Source organism: Salarias fasciatus, chromosome 14 (assembly GCF_902148845.1).
Source record: "Salarias fasciatus chromosome 14, fSalaFa1.1, whole genome shotgun sequence".
Lineage (NCBI taxonomy): Eukaryota > Metazoa > Chordata > Actinopteri > Blenniiformes > Blenniidae > Salarias > Salarias fasciatus.
In genome coordinates, this window is record NC_043758.1 from 32,793,831 (window position 1) to 32,820,964 (window position 27,134).

The window sequence follows — 27,134 nt, forward strand, 5'->3', positions numbered from 1 at the left end:
GAAATACATGGCTACTTTCACAGAGAGAAGACGGAGAGAGGAACTTTCTGTGTTTTTCCTCCACATGCGTGGGTTTTCCCCAAGTACACCTGCTTCTTCCTTACAATCCAAAGGCCTGCTTGTGGCGGCTTGTATGTGTGAGTGGATGAGTGTGACTGTCAGACAGTGTGATTAACCGGTGAGCGGTCCACAGTGTACCCTGCCTTCTGCCTCAAGTCACCCTAACTTTGATAAGTTGGGTATAAAAGTGGAATTGATGGGGTAATGGGTATCCCGCTCATCAGGGAACCATAACACAGTCCCAACAATATTAGTGGAAACTCTGCAGGTAGGTGCTTAACACCAGCGTTATGGACAACCACTCGGGAGAATTAGCTCGCAGATGTGTATTATAGTGATGGCTTTTCACCTCACTTGAACTAAAGTGCCTCCACCACAGTTCCCTCAAAAAAAATTTTTAGCTTTTCCCAAGTATAATTATGTATTCCCCATTAGGCACCAGAATTTTGTACTTGACCTAAAATAAACTTGAATCTGTAATATCTATAAGAAAATTAGAAGCTGCTTTCTGGTCAAGTTGCGGATCTCCAGGGTTTTTTCACGCTTCGCTTGAAATTATAGCTCCTACAGTTTGTAATTGGGAGAATAAAGCTCCCCATCTGACATCTTAATGTACATTAACTTCATAGCACAAGTCAAATAGACTGACCAATTTGTTTCAACTCAATAAACCATGCAATTACCCCATCAAAACACCCGGTTTATGATGAAAAGAATTTCTCACATATATCTGGACCAAGTAAAGCAATCAGCAACTGTGCCATTGCATGAGAATGATCTGTGCCGACATGAAAAGGGAAGGAAAGTTGAGCTCCATGCTGAGTGATAAATACCTACCATTTGATATGCTGAAGGAGCAAGGGAGGGCTCTGCATTCAAATGGATGCTGCAGGCTTCGTCCTTTGTTTCTGTGGCTAGTCTTTTGAAGGCTGGCTTTAAAGAAATGTAGACTATTGCACTGCTGAGGATGCACGCGGCGTGAAACTAAAGTAAGAAAGGCATGGCTGTGTGTGGTAAATAGCTACGGATGAAATTAAAGGCAGAAAGAAAATCATTCTAAGGGATGAAATGACGAGGTGGATTTCCAGCACGGGGCTTCGAAAAGCTCACGAGGCTGCAGTAACTACTGAGCTCTCACGTCACGTTAAGCTTATTTACAAAATTAATGCCAGTGTGACAGCCTGGGCGGGGATTTCGAAAGATGTCAGAAAACATGAAATGATTTATTTATCACATGTACGGTATATATGTTCATTTGAGCTGACAGGCCAGAGGCTGAAAATACTCAGTAGCAGATAAGCGAGTCAGTTATATTATAGCGGCTGTTCAAAGAATGACATTCCAGGTGCTAATTATGTCTGATAATGCAGAACAAGGCAGAGAACAATAGACCTAACCTAAAGGTGTTCTGAATGGGGATTTCTGATCTCTGTAATTGTCCTGCCTGTGCCACTGCATGTGCACGAAGGTGAGGCTGCATTTCACACAGAGCGAGAAGGACGGCTTTGAGCTTCTACCTTAAGCAGAGGTGACAGATGCGCATATTACATTTCATTACGGCAGAGGGACAATAAAGTGAAAAAAAAAAACATTAAAGGAACTTTTGGGAGTCTTCAACCCACGAGTATTCGATTGTACTGCTGCAAAATGGATAAAAGTAACAGTTTGTGGACTGAGAAAGTGGCAAATAACTGTTAGCTTCTACCACTGAGGACAAAGGTATTTCATGACCACAATATTACTGATGTTAAAAAAAAAAAAAGGAATAACGGTCATAGAAATTGCTGCCATCTAAAAAAGACGAAATACTTTTCGAAAAATGTAATTTTTTGGTTGCAAATGACTTTTTGGTCAGTATAATTGGGCCAGTGGCTTCACTGTGCAAAATAAATAGTGCAACACAGCTTAATGAAATGCCTGGTCCCTGAAATTACAAACTGAAAGGTCAGAATTTCCATTTATGTCTTTGCAAGGGGTCGTTAAGCTGCTATGGCTTCCACCTACACTATTCACAAAAAGAAAAACCAACATAGTTTTGACCTCGTACCTCTTTATCACATTTAAACGCTGATAATGTGACTAAATTTTTTGATAATAATCAGCAGTAAAAAGGTACGTGTGTCAATCTGAGTAAATAATATCAAAAAATTTCACCACTTGACTAAATTCTCAAACTTTTAATATCAGGAGACAACTCATAATGGAAATATAATATATCAACATCACTATATTGTGTGGTGATTTTAAGTCTATAAAGAATGCAGAGCTGCTCTCTCAATCAGTGTGAGACACTTCAAGAAATAAACCCATTCAACAAGCAAAATACAAATGTGCCAAGACATGATGTTCTTCACACATTCAATCCACGGCTCATGCTTTTAATTAGACAGATTATTAGTTTCTACAGAGCCACAACACAACAGCGACGATAGGCGAGCGATCCATCTCTAACCGGTGGGACTACAGGTAGGCGATACGTGGGATTTGTTTCATGCTCAACTAAGACAGCCATACGTTGGCTCAGAGATATTGATATCCTGGATACTGCGTCTTCCATCCTCCAGGCCACCAAACATCTGCTACTGTACCGCAATGTGAGGAAATGAAGTGATTTGGGAGAAAGCGCTGCATAATAATGACATGGCTATACGGGCGATTTTAAGCCGTTTCTGCTCGAACACCTTGAACATGGCGAACTCTCTCTGTGCTGCATTTTTCAACATTACTGCCTGATACGTCTCCGATTACAGGAAACTAACAGACCCGCGTGTGCGTTTGAAACTAGAAAATCCAATTTTGTCCAAAGGCGACTTGGCTGCAGCTGACAAGCTGCCATCATTGCACTGGACGCACCTGGCGGTCAACCAAACGTGACCCACGACAAACCATCTGCTGCACATTTAATGTGCTTTACGCACTCAATTTAATTGTAAAGCTTCCAGCAGGGCATGCTGGGAGAATTACAAACAGCTATTGTGACACAAAAGAACTGATTAGGAAATTATCTCAGACAGCTGAGGTTAGGTTCAGTCTTACTGCAACGTACTGGGATTTTTCTTTTTGCTTTTTTGTTTCTTCTTCAGTGCAAGTTGATGCTGATCGAAACAAAGACATCCGTTCTAGGCAACTCTGGGTTGGGGGGGGCAGGGGGTGGCTGAACCGTCAACACAGACACTGAAAGATAACCAGCTCTTCAAACTGAGGCCTTGTTGACACAACAAGTGAAAGCGCATTGTTTCAGAAAAGTTTTGTGTTTTCACATTTTAATAAAGATGCCTGTTTATGTGGAAAGGACAGGCCTACCTAAATGTTTTTCACTTGAAAATGTTGTCTAAACACAGACATAGCCAACCAGGCCCCTGGTTGCAAAGCTGGCAACTATTAAGAATGGCATGAAACTTTCTAAAATTATGTAATACTTTATGTTAAACACATATACATTTTTCATAACTTAACCTAAAAAAAAAAAAAATCAACAATTTTCATTAAAGGTGCCTTAAGGAGTTTGCACGTTTTATGCGAAACAGCGCCCCCTGCAGGCCTTGGGCGTAACGCAGCTTAGTGAAAAACTCGTCCCTGTGGCTCCCGTGCACGGACGAGGGGGACTCCGTCTTCACTCGTTTAGTAGCGCTCAAGTAAGATTTAAGTTTCTTTTACCTGGTGGAGTCTGTGCTGGAGCTGTGGCAGTGCTAGAAGCCAGTCTTTTCTTACTTTCTGGAAGCTCCAGCTCAGTTGTTGCTCACTAAGCATCTGGCGGAGTAATGGCGGACATAACGAAACCTAACCAGCCGGAGCGCGCATTACGTCATTCCTTTCAAATTCTCCCCAAAAAAATGCTGCTGCCGGACCGGCACTGCAACTGTCAAGTGACAATTTAGCGCTGTTAGAGGTACTTGTAATGAATATGTCAGGGCACATTGTACACATCATTAAAAATGTGTAACATATTTATGGTGGAAAATAAGTATGGTAACACTTTACTTGAAGCCCCTCTTTATAACACATTATAAGTAGTTATAAACACTAATACATGATCACAATGCTTTATAACTCACTATACAGCAGTATACAGCATAGGATTAAGGTTAGGGTTAGGGTTAGGGTTAGGGTTAGGTCCTGGCATTGTGATCATCTATGAATGTTTATAACTATAGCTACACATGTTATAATGGCATTATAATGCTTTATGAATGTACTTATAATGTGTTATGCAGGGGGGCTTCAAGTAAAGTGTTACCATAAGTATTTTTAAGGTTGTAAAACTCCTTAATGCACCTTTAAAGTTCTGAAAAGTGAATGCAAACTTTGCGACCAGAAATTGCAATACACGGTCAGGAATGTTATGAAACACTGCAGTGAGTCAAAAAGTTGGCTACAAACTATGAAGAGGGGATTGTACATAATGCCAGTATGAATTGGATGAGCATAACAATGCCGAGCCAATGCCTAATTTGTAAGCCAAACAACAGACAGAGTCCAACATTTTAACATTTAACATTGCTCCCTTTCCGGTAAGTTTTACAGTTTGAGACTGTATTTTCACATAGTTGAGTTTCCCTTTCAAAGGACAGATGAAGAGACGTGTTGAAGTTTGGCTCATGTTCTTTACAAACCAGCAGCACATTTTTTTAAGTCTGTGGTTTACCATCTGGGCATGTCATCTTGCCAGTATATTCTGGCTTATGTGTATGGACTTTTTCTAAAATCAAAGTAATTTATGCAAAACCTTGCAACAAAAAAAAAAAAAAAAAAAAAGAAGAATGTTAAGAACACCTTTTTATCTGTTGGCATTGCTCAAATTCACCTCAGATCCTGATTTACTAGCATCATGCAGAATGTTAATGTACACGGATAGAGTGTGCTTTTGGTTTGTGAGTGTTTTGGAGGTGATCAACTGACAATAATACTGTGAGTGACATCTGAACAGGCCTTTTCAAATGAAGATTTTTCATCATTGCTGGTGTTCGCTTGGACTGACGGGATGGAGCACTGAGCTCCGACTGCACAAAGTGATACCATGAGATGGGAAGAAAGTTGTCAAACGAAACCTAATGTGGGAGATGATCTGTCACATGTCAGATAGAAAAGAACAGCAAAGTAAGAGATTCAGGCCTCAGCAAAACTGTACTTCTCATGCAGGGAAAGTAGTGGTTGTTTGTTTTTGTGATTAAACCACAAGTGTGCAGAGAAAAAAAAAGCTAACATTAATAGGAGGACGCAATAATGACACTAAGCCCGCCGATCTCCCTTCTACTGTCCTAGCAGCTGAGACCGAGCCCAACCCAGGGATGCCCGAGTGATAACAAGTCACCCAAAACCAAGCAAGCCAGCTCTCTGGCGACTGGGCTAATAGCTGACGTCAGCAGTGAACAGCCCCGAACGACCTGACAGCGACTGACAGGGAGGTGGACAAGAGACCGAAATGCTGCGTGTCACAGACAGAGAGGGACAGGTGGCTGGCTACTTCAGCAGTGGGTCACTGATGAAATTAAAAAAAAAAAAAAATACAAACAAGCGAGACAAAAAAAAAAAGGCCTAAATGTGCTTTACTGATCTAATGATATTTACATAAACTTTTACCCTTTGATATGCTCAAATCTCACTCCACAGTAACAGGGAACATTTTAAACTGACAGAAAAAGTGACTTATTTTATATCATGACTTAAATCAACATCAGCTGATACGAAAAAGAAAAGAAAAAATGTTGGGACTTTCCCTAGGTCACCCAGCCCGGCGTAGAAACACAAAACATCGTCTGATAAAGTTCTCAAATAAAAGTCATGGAGGGCCAGTAAAGATGAAGTCCCTCCCTACTGTAGCAACAGTATCTGCTAAAGGATGAACTCAATCCTGTCATTTTCAAAACACAACAAAACACAACTAATTATAAACAATGCAAATTTTAACACTGTAAACCATACTGCACATTGGGAATGAATCAATCAGTAAGAACTGCTCTTTGTAGTTCACACACAGGAACACATGCCAGACAGTCTATATTCTTTGAGCATGCGTGTGTGTGTGTGTGTGTGTGTGTGTGTGTGTGTGTGTGTGTGTGTGTGTAGTGGTATGTTTGCTTCTGTATTCAATATTTTGGAAGCCATGCCTATCTGTACATCCTCTCCCTGCAGCTATTTGCTTTACGGTACTTTTTGTAATAACTGTGAGTTGACATGGCAACACATGAGACCATGTAGTTTTCTTTATAACGAGAAAGCTGTGATCCCTGTGGACATGCCAATAAGGCTATTATGGCCATTACTATTGAGGAAACAGCAGAGCACACCAACAATGCATTTTCCTTTGAACATAGTACCTCTGGTCTTTCTCCGTGTGCTGCCTGCGCCTGTGATGATGTTTGGAGGTCAGCTGGGGGATTACTGAGGGTGGTGGTGGGGGTCTTTTGCTCTCATTTACCACTGAGACACACCATTTGAGGGCATATACCCTGTTAGCAGTGCAACTAAACAGTATCAGATGGAGCCAGAGGGAACTGCATTCTGCAACAAAGCCCGACTGTACACAGCAAAGTGTTTATTTACGCCTCCAACCAAATAGGTTCACTTTGACTTAAAGAGACGAGGATCTCAAAGCTAATTATTTAATTAATATGAGAGCCAAGTTTCTCATCCAGTTAGTCTTATAAAACAGAAATGTATGCATGTTAACACTGAATTTGTTCCAGTGCACATATTTAAAGAGCTCCATGCTGGAGACTGGAGTATCAGACCATATCCAACAACGGCAGCGAAACACGAAACGACGTGGAATGAAAAAAAAGGAAAGTATACTCACATGCAAACTGCAACAGAGCGTCTCGACTCAGGACAGTCCCAAAGCTGTTTTCTGCCTTACACTGGTACTTCCCATAGTCAATCATTTCACTGGCATTAGTAATAACTAGGTTCCCGTCAATGAAGCTGTAGCGGTAATCTGCTTCTGGATCCACTTCTGTCCCATTGATGTGCCAGCTAAAAAACACGAGGGGAAGAGAAATGTTTTATTATCTCCGTGATGAATGGCGAGCTAATGAGCTGTGAAACGTGAACCGCAATTAGGAGACAGATAAATATATGCCGTACCTGTATGTGGGCGGCGGATTCCCTCGTGCCTCACAGTGCATCACCACTTTCTTTTCATCAGAATCCAAAGGAAATATCACATCATCTGGCTCTTGGATAAAAACAGGACCGAATTCTTCACTTTCTGTGAGGCGGGAAAAGGAAATAAAGACGAGGATGATTGCAATTATCACAACAGGAGCACCACTCAGCTTTCCTATTCAATTACTTTTTCTATTATTTCCCAGTTTGGTTCGAGCATGAAACAACGGAAAGGGGGAAAAAAAAGTCACAGCTCCTCAGTGTAATAGTTTTAAACAACAAAATAGGATTGGAGCTACGTCTGGCATGCCACTCTGCAGCCGACAATAGACTTTCTGACAAGTGACAGCAGTCCTGTGATAGATTGTGTCACTGATGTGCCTTCTCAACACTCAAAGTGAGACTCCGAAATGTGTTAAAATGAGAAACCCTGGAAGCTGTTGTCTTTCCAAAGGAGATATAATAACTTCTTGAGTTGGGGAGCGATTCCCTGTGATCTTGTTGGATGTGATTCATGTGGTAAAAAAGTAATGCTGAGATGTCACACTTTCCGGCCCAACCCTTAAACCATCTCCCAATTACTTCGCGACTTGTGGACTGGCTGCGGTTTGCCTAAAGGAGAGAATGATTCAAGTGAGACAAGCGCGAGTCCTGACTTCACACCAATATTTCTTGTCCAGGTCTGTGAATGTGGCGCGGGGAAGTGTGCGTCTGCTATCTCTGAGGCTGGTTCCACACTTTGACCTGGATTCACGTTTCATTATAAAGCACATATGTTCAAACAAGAGCATCCGGCAGTAAACAAGCACAGCAGGGGAGAGATAGCATTAGCAAGATAGCGCGATCTATCATCTCCTCGCACAGATCTGTTTGTGTCCTTCGCGGAATAATTTCGTGACCCTCCCATTGAACAGAAGATAGGACATTTTTTATTTGTCATGCTACCACACAGTTCTCCTTTACTCCAGCAGGCCCCCCAGCTTTGTTCACCACCATTCAGCGGAAAACCTTTTTAAAATAACAAGCAATACAAAGAAAATCACAAGGAATTACAACTGGTAAATATGTCAGTGACAAAAAAATTACCCCATCTGGAATCCAGACACTGGTAAATTCTGGATGGCAGACATTTACTGCTTGTTGCTCTGTTCAGTTGCTATACGGCAACTAATGAAACTGACAGAGCTTTGCTTTTAAATGGCAACAATAGCACATTTCAATCCAAATGCCATCAAACAAACGATTTCTGTCTCTTTTCATTTTTCTATTCACTGACTCAAATATCCTGCATTGAAGATAGAACTCAATGTAAAACACCTCACACAGTTTAAACTGCATCCAGTGCTCATTTCTCAAGGGTATAATTTAAGCCTACAGCTGATATTGAGGTTTGTGGACGAGTTTTCTACTGCTTCTTAATTACAAATGGGCAAACTGAGCTATTAACTTGAGCTTACAACTGCTGCGCACCAGAAAAATACCACTTTATTGTCACATTAGAGTCTTCTTACTTCATAAGAGATCCCCAAAGTATAGGAATGTTATATCTGGAGCACTGATATATCATTTGCGGCACAATTCAACATCAAATGTGTGTATGCTCTGTGCAAAGGGAATTCTGTCACAGTTTTTCTTTTTCTTTTCAGGGCTATGGAGAGTGTAGCATTCATCTGGCTCACAGGAAAACAGGTTATATTACATTATCAAGTGCTGGTAATGCCTATGGCCATGGAGTATGGAGAGATTGACAGAATCACTGCCTTCCTCATCAAATTAGCTTTATTATTGAATACAGCATTATAAATCAATGGCCTCATGAGAGATTCACGTCTTCAATACGTTAACATATCTTTTAGTTAAATTCATAAAGCCTTCAAACAGGAACTGTGATGGCGCCGCGGCTCTTGGGGCAGGTAACGTGAGTGCAAAAAAAACATCTCTCTCTGAACGGAACACAAAATAACATGAATGACGATGGGGCCATTCTCTGGGTCTCAAAACAAGAGAAGTGGCTTTCCACACAGGACAGCTTATGTTCCACCATGTTGCTGGATGCAGTGTTTTACTCCGCTGGGTGGTGACTTTCTGCAGTTATTTAGACTGGCAGCATCATTTCCAGGATGTTTAACAAGCGTCATCAATGTGAAGACTCATTGATTCAATTACGGGAATGAAAACTTGCATTCAAAAAATGTGTGAACTTGTGGCTTCTGAAAATATTCCTGTTTCATTTGTATTATTACGTTTTAAATGTGTGCATTCCCTGAATAAAGCACTGTTGGAAGAAGTGAAGTGAATATTAACATCATCTATTAATGACAGTGCATGACCGGTGTCGTTTCAATTCCCTGTGTTTCCTGTGTGAATGGAAGTTAAATTTCACTGCTGTATTTTGGTACTCAGCCTTTGACAATATTCTACTGTAACAAAGGATTCTGGAATTTGGACACTGGCTGAAATATTGACGTCTGGGTTCTGGACCCTGCCTGGATTTGACACCGTTTTTGAAATATGACTCAAACCTTTTTTTTGCCTCTTTACATGTTCTCTTGTTTTTTCGCATTTCATATGTTTTGACATGTTTGGAATAAATTATTCACTAAAAAAAAGAAATATTCTCTTTCATAAAACCTCCTTCAAATGTTATTACCCTGTGCTACAGCCATGCATATTAAGAATATTATTTGTGAATTTGCATTTAAAATGCAGTGCGGATACGCCTGAGCCTTCTTGATGTCTCAGATGCTCCTGTTACTGATTTGAAGTGGCTCTCAGGAGAACTTGAACTCTCCTCTGCATTGTGCCCACATATCACCGTTTGCTATGTCGTGTTTTCTGCTGTTCTCTTCAGGTTTTTTTTTTTCTTCTTTTTTCTTTTTTCCAGATCACTTTTGCTCTTTGATCCAGTCTGCTGTTAAGACAGGAGTGATGCACTTAGTGGGGAAGGTTTCCTCAGCAATTCAGAATTTCAGATCAAAATAAACAAAAACAAACAGAACAGAACTGAAATACTGGGTTTTTTAAAAGCATTCTGTGAAATAATGAATTTTTCATATTTATGAGCAAAATCACACACACGTGTGTGATTTTGCTCATAATTATCAAAAATTCATTATCTCACAGAATGCGTATCTGAATAGTGTGAGCAACAATATTTAAACACATGACTACATTGAGCGTTTCGATACAGTTGCATTTGATGCAGTGCTACCTGAGAGAATTCAGATGACTGGATTTTGACTTCCTGTCACGATTGAGAGTGACAAAAAGAGAATCGAGTGTCCTGCGGTGTGGATATCATCTCTCTAAGTCTCTGCTGTTCTACAGGAAAATACGCAGCTTTAAAAGTAACGTCCTAATCACTGGAGGAAAATGGATCGATACCAAGTTGTGATCCTGGCTGTGCATGAAAAGCAAAACAACACAGTGTTTACCGGGGTACTACACTTAAAAGCAAATGAAAAAAAAAATAAATAAAAAAACAGCAGGCCTCTGCATTTTATTTATACAGCTCTGAGTCCATCGATACGGCCACTCGACGGCATCGGTATGCTGCACCTGCCCCACTTAGCTTCGGGAATGAATCATGAAGAGAGATGAAATTATTTATTTTCACAACAAAACCATTGGGCTTCTGCTGCTGACAAGCTTAAAATATTAAAAAAGGGATGCTGGATATTGTCACAGACTAATGGAAGAGGGTCAAAAATAGGTTGATGTATGTGGGTCACAGATTGGTATCCAGGCAGAAAATGACAGAAAACATTAGAAGCTAAACAAGAACTTCATAAAAACTTCACAGTATGTTGATTTTTAAAACCCCATTTTGTCTCCTAAAGAGGAGGACGCACTGAAAAACACTATAATTCCCATAATGTGGAATGAATGTGGATTTAAATACCTTCGAATTAAGCTGAAAGTTGTTTGTGTAACCTCGCAGTTGTTTCAGTTCAAGTTTAATGCGGTGTAGCGACGAGCCAAAACGGAAGCATGACAGTCTCTTCTCAAAGTGCTGTAATTACAGTAAGCACCTGGGCTTGATCAAAATCGGAATATTATGTTCTGCGTATTGTCCATAAAGGCTGTGCATTCTCGTTTCAGCTCACGTGTGACGCTAAATATGGGTTTCATTTAGCTCTAAGTGTTAAATAAATGAGCAATTTTCCCACGACTCTGACGTGTGCCAAGTCTTTCTCTTTCTAATTATCGCTTGATCACTCAAACTGTGTCTGCCGCCGATGTTTATATGTGAAAAACACTCAAACACCCCTCTGAGTGAGGATGCTAATTTGTTTTTATGCGGTTAAATGTGCTTTAAAATTAAGTTATATTTATAGACTGAGGTTTGGATGAAGCATGTTATTACGACATGGAATTAATGAAAGTAGTAAAAGTTCACAAAAGACATGAAAACCAGCATGTGTGTGTGTGTGTGTGTGTGTGTGTGTGTGTGTGTGTGTGTGTGTGTGTGTGTGTGTGTGTGTGTGTGTGTGTGTGTGTGTGTGTGTGTGTTCTTGTTTTCTACCTGATTACCAAAGTGGGGACTCATGTCACTCTGAGGATAAAAACTGAAGTGGATGGAAACTTATTATTGTTATTGTTATTATTATTATTATTATTATTATCATTATACTTTCTTTCTGTGATCTTGTGTTTCATTGTCAGGCCATGATGAAGAGGAGCTACAGCTAACATGAAAGTGGATCTGCAGGTAATGAAACCAAGAAGCGTGTGTGTGTGTGTGTGTGTGTGTGTGTGTGTGTGTGTGTGTGTGTGTGTGTGTGTGTGTGCGTACGCACACATATACACAGGCAGGGTTATTCTTCAACATTACTGGGGACCTTCTACCCTCTCCCATAGGGACTAAAAGCCAGGCCTCCATTAGGGAAATCAATATTTTGGTGTGTGTGTGTGAACATGTATTAAATTTAGATGAGGGGAATGTCAGGGTAAAAGTTAAGTTCAGGCAGGTAGCAGGTATTTCTGAGTTGGAAGCACATTTGCCGGAAATGAGTTTAAGTCATTGCAATGTCACTCGGGGGCATGAAAATATAATGCCTGTGTGTTTGTGTGTCCGTACGTGTGTGTGTGTGTGTGTGTGTGTGTAGAAGGGAAAAGCCCATACAGAAGCACAGAAGTTGCTTAAATGAGTCAACTTCAAGTGCCATGGCCATCTGTCAGTCACAGAGCCAAAAGGCAATACCTCTTTTAAGTCACTGAAGGTGCTGCACTTTCTGCGGCGTCTATTTCATCCTCTGAGCATCAATCCAGCGCTGAGATATAATGGTCCTGTCACCACTGACAATAGAGAGGTATTACCCTCACCTTGGTTACAGAGATGTAAGTCATTTTATGGCTACGTAGTGATAATGCTGTCAGAAAGTGGGAAATACAGAAAGATGGACAGAAAGGCACCGAGGAAATCACAGTTATTGGTCTAAAGGAAGAGAATCAGGGAAACAGAACAATAGAGACGCTATTCATATTTGCTCTTGTATGACTGACTTAAGTTCTCACAGTGTGTTTACCATTTCAGCAAACTACTTCAGACTTTCATTAATAGAATACTCCACATGCAATAAACGTTACACCATTAATCATTTATCAAAGCATCAGTGTGTCGTGGCGTCGTCTGCCGTTGTTCAGTCTTAGAAAGAGCACAGCGAGAGGGACATTTCAGTGATGGTTTTGTGCTTCCATGTCGTGTTTGTTGGCTTGGATACAAACAGAGAGAAAAAAACAGACCAAGCTGGATAACACAATGATTCCACTTCAATTTCACAAAGGTCTCGACCCTTTGGCCAATCGCAGAGCGCACGGAGAGATAATAGATGGGTAAGTTTCATTTCCAGACCAAATCTAAACAGAGACGGGGCCTGAACAAATAACGTGAGAGCAGAGATGACGGCCTGCTGGAGGTGGAGGGGTAAAGACAGAGTGAATTCACACCAATCCAGTCTGGACTTCAGTCAGACTCTGGAGCGCCCGTCCTCTGGGGTTTGGCAGGTGGGAACACTGTGGTCACAACTCCTGAGAGAACCACCTATCTGCAGTGAGGCCACCTGAAAATCCAGTTTTCACGGCCGTACGTCTGTTGATGACGTACGACTGAAACGACACTTCACCAATAACCACATTCAGCTACATTTAATTCAGTCAACTTCAGAAAACTAGAGCCCCAAACTTTTTTTTTTTTTTTCCAGATTTGGGTTCAGACAGTAGAAAACAAAGTGTTGCTTTGGCTGCTCCATTCGTCTTACCTTCACTCCTGTAGTCCTCCTGAGAGCTGCTGAGCAGACTGAGGGCTGACAGGGGGTGGCTGGAGAAAGCAGGCCAGTCAGGAGCCGCCAGCCCGCCGCTGTGCTGTGGTCGAGGTCTGCCGCGCGAGCTGAGCGCCGACGAAGAGCTGTCCGATCGCATCCGTAACACCGCTGCGTACGAGATCGGCCGCGCAGCAACGGCTCTCGCAATTTCTTGGGGAGAAGAAAAAAAGAGGAAGAAGAAAATGATATTGCTGAATCTGCTGTTAACGAACAGAAAACAATCCGCCACGAGGATGAAAGTGTCCATAAAAAGACATGTATCTACATTAAATCACTGTTCCATGCTGAACTACAGCAGCAGGAGAAAGACTCACATTTCAGACACGCTTCGGAGTTAAATTGTAAATTGTTAAAATAACATCCTAAAATTGGACAGGTGCAGAATACATGAACGCACAGACCTCTAAAGAGGACAAAACTGCGACAAGGTGCAAACTTGGAGCTCAGTGTGAGCCTAAATATATTCCTCTTTAAGAGCTAATAACCACTAAATGGTGGCATCATTTTGCAAATTAGTGTCGAGACACTTTTTAAATGCGAGTTAAATTACCTGTAAAGCCCTTCACTGCTTTTGCGAAAAAAAAAAAAAAAAAAAAAAGTGTTTTTATTCTGTATTTCTGGAACAACCCTAGTCGTCTTGCTCGTTTGACTCTCATGCGGTGTCTTTTTCTGGAGCATCTCCAGTGCAGAAGTCATTTGATGTACTGTCTAAAAAGCCACTCATGATGCCTCAGGTAAAAACATGCAGCTCTTGAAAGGAACCAAAGATACAGAGCATATTCCAAAGATCACCTTCATCAAAGCCTCAAATTGAATATAATGGTAAGCGAAACAGAAACAGATTCCTTTAAAGAATCAGAGTCCACGGAGGTGCAGAATATTCTCCTCTCTGAAGAGAGAAGCCACAGCGGAGGCTGTCGCCGCTCGTTGCTGTCACTGTACTCTTCTATAATTTACTTCTGAGGAACTCAATCTGCTCCGTGTACGCTAATGTGCCAACATGTTGTACTTTTATTAGACTATAAATACAACAACTCCAGATTACACAAACAATTATTTGCCAGTGACAGTTGATCACCAATACTGTATATTGCTTTTTACAGCAGTTTGACAAACGGATAGAAATGCTAATGATCTGTAAGAACTGCTGCGTGGATGCAGTTTTAAAAACCAAATGTAAAAAGAATACAATGTTGAAGCTCAGAAAAGAGTTTAATCAGAGTCCTACAAAAGAGGGGCGGGTGTGTTTTGCACAGTGTGATAAAGTGCTCTGAAAAGAAATGAACAAAACTGAGGAATAATTCTGTGTCCCTGGGGACTCGTCAGCTGCAAACACTGCTATCTGCAAATGGAGAGCAGACAATTACTCTCTTACACATTCAGCGGGAAAACGCAGGACGTGAGACTCCATTTGAAATTAGAGATAGTGTGAGCTTTTAAGTTGAAAATCAAAGTAATGAGTAGTTGGTTGGTAGCTAGTCAAACCGTTCACGCTGGGTTGTGAACCTCAGTCGATTCTTGAAGACCACAACACTGCTGTCGAGGAGAAACTTGTAAACCGCCACACTGACGCCAAGAAGAAAGATGAAACCCGATGATATGATCAAAAGTTGTCTAAATGTGACAGCATGTAAACTATCATGGATTTTTGTTCTATTTGCATAACTATTATTTTATTTTATTATGGCACCACTGCATTCCACTGCTATTCTGTGCATCTCTCTTTGTCCCTTCTGAAGTACATGACTATATTCTAGATAAAGTGAGACAGACATATTTAGATATTCCACATGAAAATCTTTGAATAAAAGTTGTTTGAAACTGACCATGAAAATAACACTTTATAGTGTCTTGTGTTTCCATTTACATGACAAAAGGTAGTCGGAGCCACTGAATGCACGAGTTTCTTAAAAATTTCTCAACAGGTGAAACTTTTTCAAAGTGTTTTGACTCCATGAAAACAGGGGGGAAAAAACACACGACTTTCTGGAACGCTGCTACTGCGCATACACACCACAGTCTTAGTTACAAGTTCTTCTCCAGGGTGTCGAGACTCCCAGTCCCTGTCCTTAGTTTTAGAGTTGAGAGTCGCTGTAATAACAATCCTACTTCAAATAAACATCCTTGTACTTCCGTTGTTAATGTTTAAAGTTAGTTGTTCTCTATGCGTTTCACTTAATCACAAAAACAAACAACGGCACCCACTGGTGGCCCAACATGAAAACTACATCATCTTCAGGGTTTTAGTCGTTTCCGTCTAAACGGACCTCGGTTTCAAAAAGTTGTCATGTAAATCCAAAAAATTCTGAAATAAAAATGTAAAAATGACAAGTTCTTACTGGAAATGTTTAAGTGTAGACGAGGCCTTCGGCATTCAAAATGACAATGTGGTAGTAATGTGTGATCTGAGTGTATTTTAGTTCAAGCACTCAGACGTGACTTCAAATCAACGGAAACAAAACAGGGGGAAAAAAAAGAAAAAAAAACTTCATTTGTACTGTGAGACCAAAAATAAACCCAGCAGACTCCTCAATTCAGGCAGTATTCACAACATAATCTCCAGCTTTTCATCTGAGATCAAGCTGTTGGCGGCAGCAGACAAGACGCCGTCGCATACATTTCTGAATGACTGACAGCTGTGCTGTGACGACGACTGAGGAAAGCTGAGAGTGATGACAAGGAAATAGCCCCCTTTCTCCAAAACCGTCGAGCCGAGCTTTAAAATACTGTCAGAAGGAATGGTTGGCTTCACTCATTAAGCCGAGAATCAGGTAAACATGACGAGAAACGACAGCGTTACTGCGCAGAGTCCTGTTCTGGGGATGAACGATGAAGACCGCAAATTCATCAGCGACTGATAATAATGACAGTGGTGTTTTGCATGTGATTAGAGTGTGACAAATTTATAATTTAGGACGAAATCAAAGCTCGCAAAGAAAAACGGAGTCAGCGGGATACCTGCAGATTTCCCGTGGAGCGCAATTCTGGACAGGAGGAAGCGTTTTGGACAAAAAGAGACTTGAAATGCAACAAAAACTAACAAAAGACTGGGATGACAGCCCTCTCTCCTCGACTGGGAAAGGACTCAGACTGGACCAAAGCCAGAAAGAAGACCACAGAGACTTTCAAACAGGGAAATAGTGTCAGTGTCACTTGTGGACTGCACAGGACTTTAGCATAATTATCAAGGCGCTTGACGTTCTTTCATATATTCTCTGTTTTTAATTCCAAATGCCAATATCTGATGCCATAATTTATTACTATAAATGTCAGAGGAGATGGTGACTGTTGCATTGGACTGTTGCAGTTAGGCGTCCCTGCAGAATTAAAGTGGAAAAACCAGTAACAATTTCTGACAGCAAGGTTGAACTCCAAAAAAAAAAAGGAAAATGGTCTCTGAGGATGTTTAAATAGATTTTCTGGCATTTCTCCTTCAGCTGGTGACTCACAGAGGATATGAATGACACACTTATGTTGCATATTATTGAATTTATGAAAGAATCTTGTATATTCAAATTGAGCTCGCTGCAAGCTATTTTCCGTATTTCATGAGAATTCCCCCACAGATCTGGACAAAGAGTTAAACGCTTGTATATTATTGTGTTTCGTCGAAGGTTTCAAATGTATTATTTCTTTTCCTTCTCCAAGAAAGCATATTTCCACACTGAGGCTAAATCCTGACAAACACGGCGTACGTTGGAAATAAAAAGCGAAGCCTCTTTTGTTTGTTTGACTACTGAAGCCGACAGGCACTTGCTCTTGTCAGCTGTCACCTTCATCTGATAAAAGCAATGACCCTTGCAGATCTCACTGATCCCTATCTTTCAGAGGGTGCAAAATCAGAAGCGCTCATTGTTGTTGAAAGGCCTGCACCTGCTGTATTTCAGGGAGCTCCAGAGCGATGCCATCGGTGATCGCTCCGGGTCTTAACACCACCTCCATGATAACATCGGCGAAGCCGCCGACACCCGTTTCATCCTGCGAAAAAGGACAAAAAGCCAAACGCTCCTTTTGCCTTGTCCCTATTATTGTAAACACGCTACGCCATTAGACTGAGGGTTTAATTTAACGGAGATCACATGTCAGCGGCGGTCTATTCGTTATTATGCAGCGATGCCGACGTACGGACGCTTGCACGGCTTTGAGAGGAGGAACTTAACATGCAAACAACAACAGAGGGGTGAAGGTGAAGCCGAGGGAGGCTGACGTCTTTCAAGTGAGCAGAGGTGAGACCCGAGGAAACAAAGACGGGGGAGACGCCGACGACTCCTCGGCTGGTGCTGGGTCACCGTGTCGACACCGCGGCGAGACGACGTGCGAGGCTCCGTCTGCACCCTCCGGACTGCGGTGTGGAAAATTAATTAGAATAACGCACGGCGAGGAGGTGAGATGCTCATGGGGGCTCAAGTAGACGGACATGATTAGCCATAGCCTACAAGATTAATGAAGACCTTCACAGGGAGATTATATTGACTGAAGCTGATTATGCTTGAGACCATTTATTCAGTGGAATATCATTACACATAGAACAATCCATACATCATATGCAAGTCCACTGCGCCTCCTATCACAGTGGACTCCTCGCTAAACCCCAGCCTTCTTTTTTTTCCATTCTTCTTCCTGATCCTCTGAATAATGTCGGGATTGTGTGAGCAGCTTCAACCTTGCCAGACTGACGATGAAACAGGAGAGATGCGATGGCATTAGTGTGTCATTCCCACTAATGTGAAGAGTGGGTGTCTTTATCTTCTGCGCTTTGTTTGTTCTATGTTCATTCAAATTCTGCACCGGAGTTACAACATAATCCTGCAAGAGAAACATCAGAGGTGATGCACAGGACGCCTTCAGCATTCAAAAAAATTACACAAATGAAGGGGGAAAAAAAAACTTTTCAAACTGGCTTTAAGCTACTTTGGCTTACGGCAGCAACACAATTTGAAAAACGCCTTGGCGTGGGCATACGGGCTCATTGTATACACGTGTACTCCGAAATGCCAAATCTGAAATCCCCTGATACTGATTAGAGTGTTGATCACCGTACACACCACAGGCTGCCAGGATCTGAATGTGGAGTCCAAGTTCTCCCACTCACATAAAAAACAACAATGACTTTGTTTCTTTTCTCTTTTTACCTTTTTTAAATTTAATTTCCTGGGCTCAAGTTGTGTTTATAAGAGAAGCTATCACAATCCCAGCTTCCTGCCAGCTGGAGGGGATCCGCGAGTTAATGATGGGACCGAAAATAGAATCAACATTATTTGGTGTGTGCATGTGTGCGTGCTCAGTGTTGGTATTGACAATCATCCCGGTTTCTTAAATATATCCCATATTGTCTTTATTATCAATTGACTCTCATTGTGTCCCAAAAGGGGCAGGAGAGCCCCATCTCAGTGTCTAACTCAAAAATACTTAAAATTATCTAAATAATATAATTGAACTCATACGAACTGACACCCAATACGCAACGTAACTTTTATATTTTCACTTTAAAACGCTGTGTGTGTGTGTGTGTGTGTGTGTGTGTGTGTGTGTGTGTGTGTGTGTGTGTGTGTGTGTGTGTGTGTGTTTGTGTGTGTGTGTGTGTCTGTGTGCCGCTTTCTTCTTGTCTCGATATCAGCCTGCTGTATTCAGTATATACTTTACAAAAAAAGCCTCAGAAACTGGGATGATCTGTGAGCTACACAGGAGGAATATTTTCTTCCAGTCGTCTCAGCCTTCAGTGTGTGTGCAGTGTGTGTGTTGAAATCAGCGGCTATTCTTCGCGATGTGGCCGGCTGCATTCATGAGAAATAAAGGGTGGTGAATTTTGTTACACTGCATTTAAACTGCCTGTTATATAGCAGTAAAAAAAAAGATGATCAAATCCTCATAAATGGGAGTAAACATGTTTTCTTTGTGTTTTCTTCTTAGACTTCGGTTCAAGAACACAAGATTTTATCACCGTATCATCGACATACTCTTTTATCAGAGGCTGGCGCCGGTTCCAGAGAGCCGGGGTCATTTTCCCCTCTCATCAGGAACATTAACCTTCTCTCTGACTCCGAGAGGAGCATCACACCCAACAACGCAGATAAGACGCAACATGTGGAAAAAAAAAAAAAGTCTTCAAGGAAATATTTTTAAGGGTCATTCTTGTTGAATCCTCGCAGGATAAACACATCATGAGAAGATACAGCCTTGAAATTCATACAGCACCACAGGATGTGGGTGTAATGTTACTCCTCTGAGCTCATATTGATTTCAGTAAACATCGACATGTAAAAAAGAAATAAAAATCTGATCGGCTTGAGACAAACTGGATCAATTTTGCTTCTGGAATGAACAGGAAAAAAAGTGAAAATGAAAACAAAGTTTGGATTTTCAAAGTCTGATTTCATTGTTTTTCTTTTTGTGAAGTGCTGTATTAGTGTAAATGTACCGGCTAGTGGCAGTATGAGACCCTGAGGACTAAATCATCCTGCTGAGACGCAACACTCCAGGTCAGTGACGAGGACTGGGACTTTTTTCCAGGATTCTTTTCTGCGATTACAACAACACATTTATCTCTGAAGCTGCTCGTCAGAGGCAGATGAACTCTTTGCAACAGTCAGTTAAAAAGAGAGAATATGCGGGCGATGTTTAAATCGTGGAGTGAAAAGCGGCCGTGCTCGGTGCATATTGATGTTTTCATTTGTTGTCGACTTCCATGAGCTCCGAATGCAGACCTGTGGATCAGTCCGCCGGGCTCCAGGTGATGTTGGGACGGTGGAAAACCCACTTAACCCTTCAAGGCTTGGAGGTGACACTTCCGCACGCCATCTTAATATGGCATTTATATTTCAAGATATACAATCCCAACAATGTATTCGCGGCATGATCTGGCTGGACGTGGCGCATGCAGATCCTCAATTGTTTCCTCGCACGCGGCCATATTTCTGGTCTGTGCGACTCCTTTGCCCTTGGTGAAAATGACTTCATGCATCACTTATACAGCACTACACATCTATATTCCCTGCAACCCTCTTTTAATATTAAGATACCTCAGCGCTGGCATTACCATTCCACGGTTACCACTCCAAGCAGCATTGTATTTCAATCAGCAGCAAACTAGTGGGGGGGAAAGAGAGAGAAAAAAATGGCCCCAGACATCAGTCCTGCCCAACCCACTTTTGAACAAGAGCAAAATGTAATTGTACGAGCCTCTCTGCCTCAGTTTGATTTAAGTCGGAGTAAAAATAAAAAGGACTGGGCAGTAGAGGGAGGGAGGGGCGACGGGAGGAAATGAAATAGAACAGAAGAACCACTCTCTTCAAAGAACGCATTTTTAGAATATTCACAGAGAACAGTGGGCCAATAATCCATTATACAAAGCATCGTGTCAAAAGTATTGTAATAAACAAGACAGCATTACACCCCTGGGAAATGCTCCTGCTGCTGATGATATTGAAAACCAGTTTGAAGTGTGGCACTCTCACTGAAAAGTGACATATTTCTAAAAGCGGATTTCAGCCCTACTCTGACAGAAGTGGGAAGCCGCCGCTTGGTCCGGCGTGAGTGGAGGAGTTGTTTGCTCAAACGGAAAGCTCTCAACCACGAACAGCGTCGGCATGTTTAACGTTTCACGCTGACGTCAGCTCTGGCATCTTTACCTTGCAGTGAGGGAAACAATGCAGAGAACAGGTTCAGCAGAAAATTTGACAAATTTGTTAGTGATGAGAAGAGGCACAGAAAATAACGAACGAGAAAGAAAGTTCCCTACGAGATGAGAGCGAGAAGTGAACATTTTCTGAAACGAAAATGCAAAAATGATGTGTTTTCACTTGAAACACTGACGTGTGAATGGAGCCTCACTTTACTTCCTCATCCAGACCAATCTGATCTCAAGTGGAAATAACCACATCATGATCTGTACGTGACCACAACTCTAAATATCTGTCCTTCTTTTAGTGCAGTCAAGTATTCATATAGTAAGAAGTTCATACTTAATGAAATATCCTCTCACAAAACATCACAAATCTGAAATTTTAATAAAATAACAGCAATTTCAACAATATTACGCCTCATTTCACCATGCGCTCCACAATTTACAGATCACAGCAGACTTCTTTTCAGTGCACTATTTACATCTTTAAAGGCATGAATCATGACAAACTCAAAATAGTAAAATCATTCATATTATAGTCAGAATAATGTGTTAAAAAAAGAAAAAAAAAAGTCCCTTTAATTTTTCCATGTGAGCAGTAATCCGGATCACCTGAACCACATACAGATCGAAGGTGATCAATATATTGCAGTTAATGTGAGGATTTCTCACAGATGCTAATTTCCATCTCGTGGGCGTGACTGGACTCTTCAGCGGACTAGTTCTGGCCAACGGGCCGAATGTTTGACACTCCTGCTCTACAATAAAGACACATACATCTGATCAATGTTCCTCACGAGGCCTAAGCAGAAAAACAAACAATAATAAAGCTTAAAGAATACATCTGTGAACACAACTAATGCATGCTGTGCTTCTTTTCAGTGTTTTTTTTTGATAATGTAATGCCTATAAAATAACATTGACACACACTGTGATACAATCCCTTATTCAAACCACATGGCATCGCCAGATAGAATGAAGCAGAATTCCATAAATATTCAGTATGGACAGTGCCTGCACGCTTCAGTGTTACTGAATGGATCAATGTATTTACCATTCTACAAACCCTGCATGTGGAGAATCTGCGTCAGGAGCTTTATGTGCATCTAAAGAAGCAGCGAAACACATTGGAAATATTGTTCATGAAACTTTATTTTTATCTCTCTGATGGCTGAAAAGAAGGATGAGAATCTGAATGGCTAAATGTGTTTTTTTTTTTTTTTTTTTTTCAAACGATATAAAATGGGGCATGAATATTACAGTGAAATACGGTCGACAAGAAAGATCGTCCAGCAGTCAAACGACGCGATGAAAGACGTGTGTGACGAGCGAGCAGAGCAAACGCCGTCAACGACATACACCTAAAGAACCAGGGAACCAAATCCCCGGATGAAAAATCAATGCAGAGGATTGACTCCACTGGAACAAATTAACTGCACAAGCCATCGAGTCCGTTCCTAAACTTGATAAACTAGTAGAAGTCTGGACAAACAAAGCAGTTCCCTCCTTGTTTCTAAACACTGACTTCTGTTTGAAAGCAGTTAAAAACAAAAAGCAAACAGTCTATTCACTCAGTCGAGCCTGTTTTCCTCTTTTCTGAGAAGTGGATTCAGTATTGGTATTTAGTTCAGCAGGGTGTCCTCATGGTTTGATTACGCAGCGTGTTTCCTTCACGCTCACGTCCCTGATGACTCCTGCTGGCTTACAGTTTGATGTCTTCTTGTCTTGTTGTTCTTAATGTTTGTTTTCTGTCATGTTGTTGTGGTTTTAACAGTTTGTGTGTCGTGTGCTGGTCATATTCTCCTGTATTTTAACATCCTACCTTTGAGGCATTTCTTCCGCCTTCTCCTGTCTTTTCGTGGCAACTCCTGTATCTGCTGCTTGTGTTTGTTTTGTCTTTTATGCTTGATGTTGTGTCTTTTATCCAAGTTCACGTCTGGCTTCTTGTTCCACGTCAGGATTACATTTTAAAATGCAATAACTCTTCCGTTCCATTCATTTACTCAACACAGCACAGAGCCGAGCTGAGCTACCGCTGATGCTGCCATGGAAGCTAGCAAACTAGCATTAGCCTTGTAAAACATGCCATGTGCAACAGTTTTTTGAACATTTAACTCGTATTACATGAGAAGGTCTCAATAAAATACTGTAACTTTATGTTGAGATTGAAGTAACTGTTTTGTTTTGTGAAAATATCATCATTTTCATCACGTATCTTCTGCGTCACAACACAGAAAAACTTTAAAGTTTAAATTTAAAGGTTATCATGGCAGCATTTTAACGGGCCAGCCGACTGCAGGTGAAATTGGGCTGCATGTGAGCTAAAATGCGTTTGACACCCCTGGTATAAATGTTCCTAGAGGCTACAATTTGAGCAGTCTTATGAGTTTAAAAGCTGTGAAACTGTGCGATGTGGATTTGATAAATTAGCCCGAATTGCCTTCAGGAAATAAATAAATGAACAAAGGTAACACAGAAGGGAACGGTTGTATTAATAGCATGTACGTGTAGAGAGAAAGCTTGGGAGGAACATTTTACCTCCCTGTGTATCTGCCAAACTTTGTTTTTGTGCAGTGCTAAGTGTTGTTTGATCATTTTTATGCTGTCGTTCTATTGGTTGTTAGCAGCTGTGACCATAAAAACTTCTCATACAATCCAAAAAAAAATAAAAAATTACTCTGACAACCAACAGCGTAATAATTTCGGCCATTCTGTCTGCAATAAATCCAATAACGTGATAACTTACCAATGGTGTAATAAAAGATTCAATGATTTTTTCTTTTTTTTTTACAAATTTGATCCTGACTGTTGCAGTTTGTTCCCTCGATAAATGAATATGAAGACTAGCCCATCACTGTGCCTGTTTTTGATAAGCAAACTGCACAAAACCTTAAAAATAAGCATTTATTTTCAAGAAATCCAGTCTCAGTTATGTGATAATACTGTACATTGTTGGCTGCAGCTCTTCTATACTGAAGTAATGTTTTTCACAAGATTTCCATCATGTAACTTATTGGCAAAATGTTACAAGAAGAATGGATCAACTAGGTTATTAAACTTTAGGGTAGTTCTTCAATTGAAATAAAAAGTCTAAATTATGGCATCACTATATTAATAATATTAGTCATTATCACATTATTGGTGGTTACAGTGCTCACATGTCCACAGGCCTGTCTCGCTTTTTGATATAAAGCCATAGATATTGGGGAAAAGTCAAAAATCCTTCAAGATTAAAGAATACCAAGGGATCGTTGAAATTGCTAAAACTGGACAGTGTGTTGCCCCCTTGAAGCTCTATCTGACTGAGTCTCTTTCAGTTGTTTAACTGAGTTTGATCGTGCTCCTCTCCAGTCGGATTGCATCTTTTCGCCCTCATTTAGATACATTTTCATGTGGAAATGGAAAACTTTTGTTGCGTTGTGCAGGTCAGTTGACAGGACAGTGGTGATCACCGATTCCATGGACTTCCACTGTTAATGCTCATAGTGTGTTGATCTCTACATGTGTGTGTTCCAGAGTCCTGCACTGGGTCGGGTACCCGCGGGTACCAAACGGGTACCCGTAAAAACAGCTGATTTGGTGGTTTTTAAAAGCTTTTTTTTTCTCGGGTTCGGATCTGGGTGGGAAAAATAGCTTGCGGGTCGGGTCGCGGGTTGTTGATTGACTCATGAGAATCAATATAAAATAATAATAAATAAAATTGTTGTGACGTGATCCATCTGCTGCGACTGTCTGCAGCACCGCGACTCTTCTGCATCCATTTCCGGGCTTTTCAGTTAGTTGAGCAAACTACAGAAAACTATCTTGGTCATTATTTACTCTCTGAGGGTCGCTTCCGCTATTTTGTGACAGTCATTGGCTCAACTGTTTAATCGCGTTTCGCCATCTAATAACACAATTTGTGATTGGACGAGAGCATCAAACGGTCTGCCGCCGTCTGACAAGCGCCACTTCCAAAACAGTTAATAGCTATTTACATATTTGAGAAATAAATGGATAAAACGTAGAACTATCACTTTGTAATGTTCCTGAAGTGTTCAAACATCACAGTGTTTCCCTGATGGATTACTTTTCTCCTTGATGGATTCTAAATATGCCACGACTGCTGAACGCCGCTCAAGTCTGGACAGAAAGTAAGTCTATTACACACGTAAAGTTACCTTTAAGAGATTAAAAGTTTAAAAGCATTAAACGGAGCAAACGAGTGTTTTTACTGTTGTATGGGAGAAGAACACGCAGGGCTGATGATTCATGACTGAAGTCAGGCTTTTATTGGAAGAGCTGCTTCATTCAGGTGCATTGTTTACTCACTGGCACCTGAACTGTGGCGATATGCTGTATGCATGCAGACATTGTGACCCAAAATGATTACTTTAAATACGAGTTACGGGTTGGTCTGCGGGTCGTGTTTCAACGGGTCGGATCGGGTCGCGGTACTAATCAGGCTGATGTGCGGGTTTGCGGTTCGGTTGCGGGTTTGTACGTCCCCGGGTCGGGCCGGCGCGGGTCTTGAAAATTGGGCCCATGCAGGACTCTGGTGTGTTCTTTAATTCCAAAACCAACAAACAGAGCCAACTCTTGGCCTGGCATGCCAACTACACCTTTTTCAACTACAGTTGTTTCTGTGTAAACAGACATCATTTTCAAAATGTTGTCATGCAAAGTCAAAGTCAAAGTGTAGTCAAAGTGCAAAAATGATGCATTTTTACTTGAAACACTGTAAATGGGGCCTCCATTAAAACGAGTCTCTGTGTAGTCTTTGATATTTTTGAGTTCCCTACACCATCCGCCTGTTCATGCCCTGAATGAATCCCCGTTGCTCCAACTGTTTTGCTTCAGCAAGTCATTTAATCGCTCCATCCATGTGTAACAGGTTGGTCCATTATTCCACTTGCCTTCAGTTTTACGTGCCGCGCGTTGGCTCTTGAACGCCTCCTCCTGCTGACGTGATCGCGCATCGCCGCGCCGGTTCCGTCAGTTCGAGGTTGTTCGCGTTCAAGGTAAGTCGGGTCCCCCTGCGCTCTGTAGTTGGGACTGTTTCAATGATGCGGTTATGGTAATTAATAGTACAGCATTACATCTTTCTGATTCTCCCGCAGGGGATTGTGTTTGTTACCCGACTGTAAGCCAACGTGACGACTGACCAGCATTTTCATTCATTGCCATTGCAGGAAGCAATAAACGGCCATTGTGGGCCAAAATTTCTACAATCGCCTCCTTCCTCGTTATTAAAGAAAACAAAAACACAACGCAGAGTCATACAGGACAGAACTGAACCTGCCAGCACCAGCAGTGGGCATGGTTACACATGAACCATGATGAACATAATGATACTCAGTGTGTGAACGGAAACACAGGAAACTGTGGAGTTTAGAACCAACTGCAAACCATCAGCCTACCTCATACAAATATTAATAATACACGAGGATAGTGGCTACTGAAAGGGCATTCTTTATTTACAATTTATTCTTTATTTACAAGTACAGACACTGGTGTGAAAGAAATGATGTGACAATCTAAATTACTGAATTAACAGTAAGAAAGCACTGGTTTGAAATTGTGCAAAACAAGAAGTTTTTGAGCCGAGAGTTTCTGGAGCACTAAAAGTAATGAGGAAATGTTAAAAGCTATAGAATAGTAAAATAGTTAAGTCCACTGCAACTAGTAAGATATAGGACCAATGTTTGATATTCAAAAATGGAGGAAATTAAACTAAATTAAATTACATCGCTGCTAGTGTTTTTTCCATACAACAAACTGTACTTATAATAATAATAACAACAATAACAAAAACAATAACAATAATAATAATAATAATAATAATGTGAATTTGAGAAGTATTTTTCACCAAATTGGAGGAAAAAAAATTGTGAAGGACCCGGGCTGATCCACACTAATCTTGCACCTGACAAAATGCATGTGTGTGTTCCTGAAGCTGAAAAGAGGCAGAGCGACACCCGCAACAGACGAGACATTTCCAAGAGACTTCTTAAGTGCTTCTGTTGGTCTGAAAAAGCTCTCAGCAG

At 41.1% G+C, this 27,134-nt stretch overlaps 1 protein-coding gene across 1 annotated transcript in view; it reads right to left on the reverse strand.

Annotated features, from left to right (window-relative positions):
* cntn5 (contactin 5) overlaps positions 1–27,134 on the reverse strand; it is a 131,826-nt gene that overhangs the window by 57,621 nt on the left and 47,071 nt on the right. Inside the window, 3 exon segments of the mRNA XM_030107969.1 lie at positions 6,857–7,032; positions 7,144–7,267; positions 13,425–13,637. Of these exon segments, the coding sequence (XP_029963829.1) occupies positions 6,857–7,032; positions 7,144–7,267; positions 13,425–13,637 (513 nt within the window).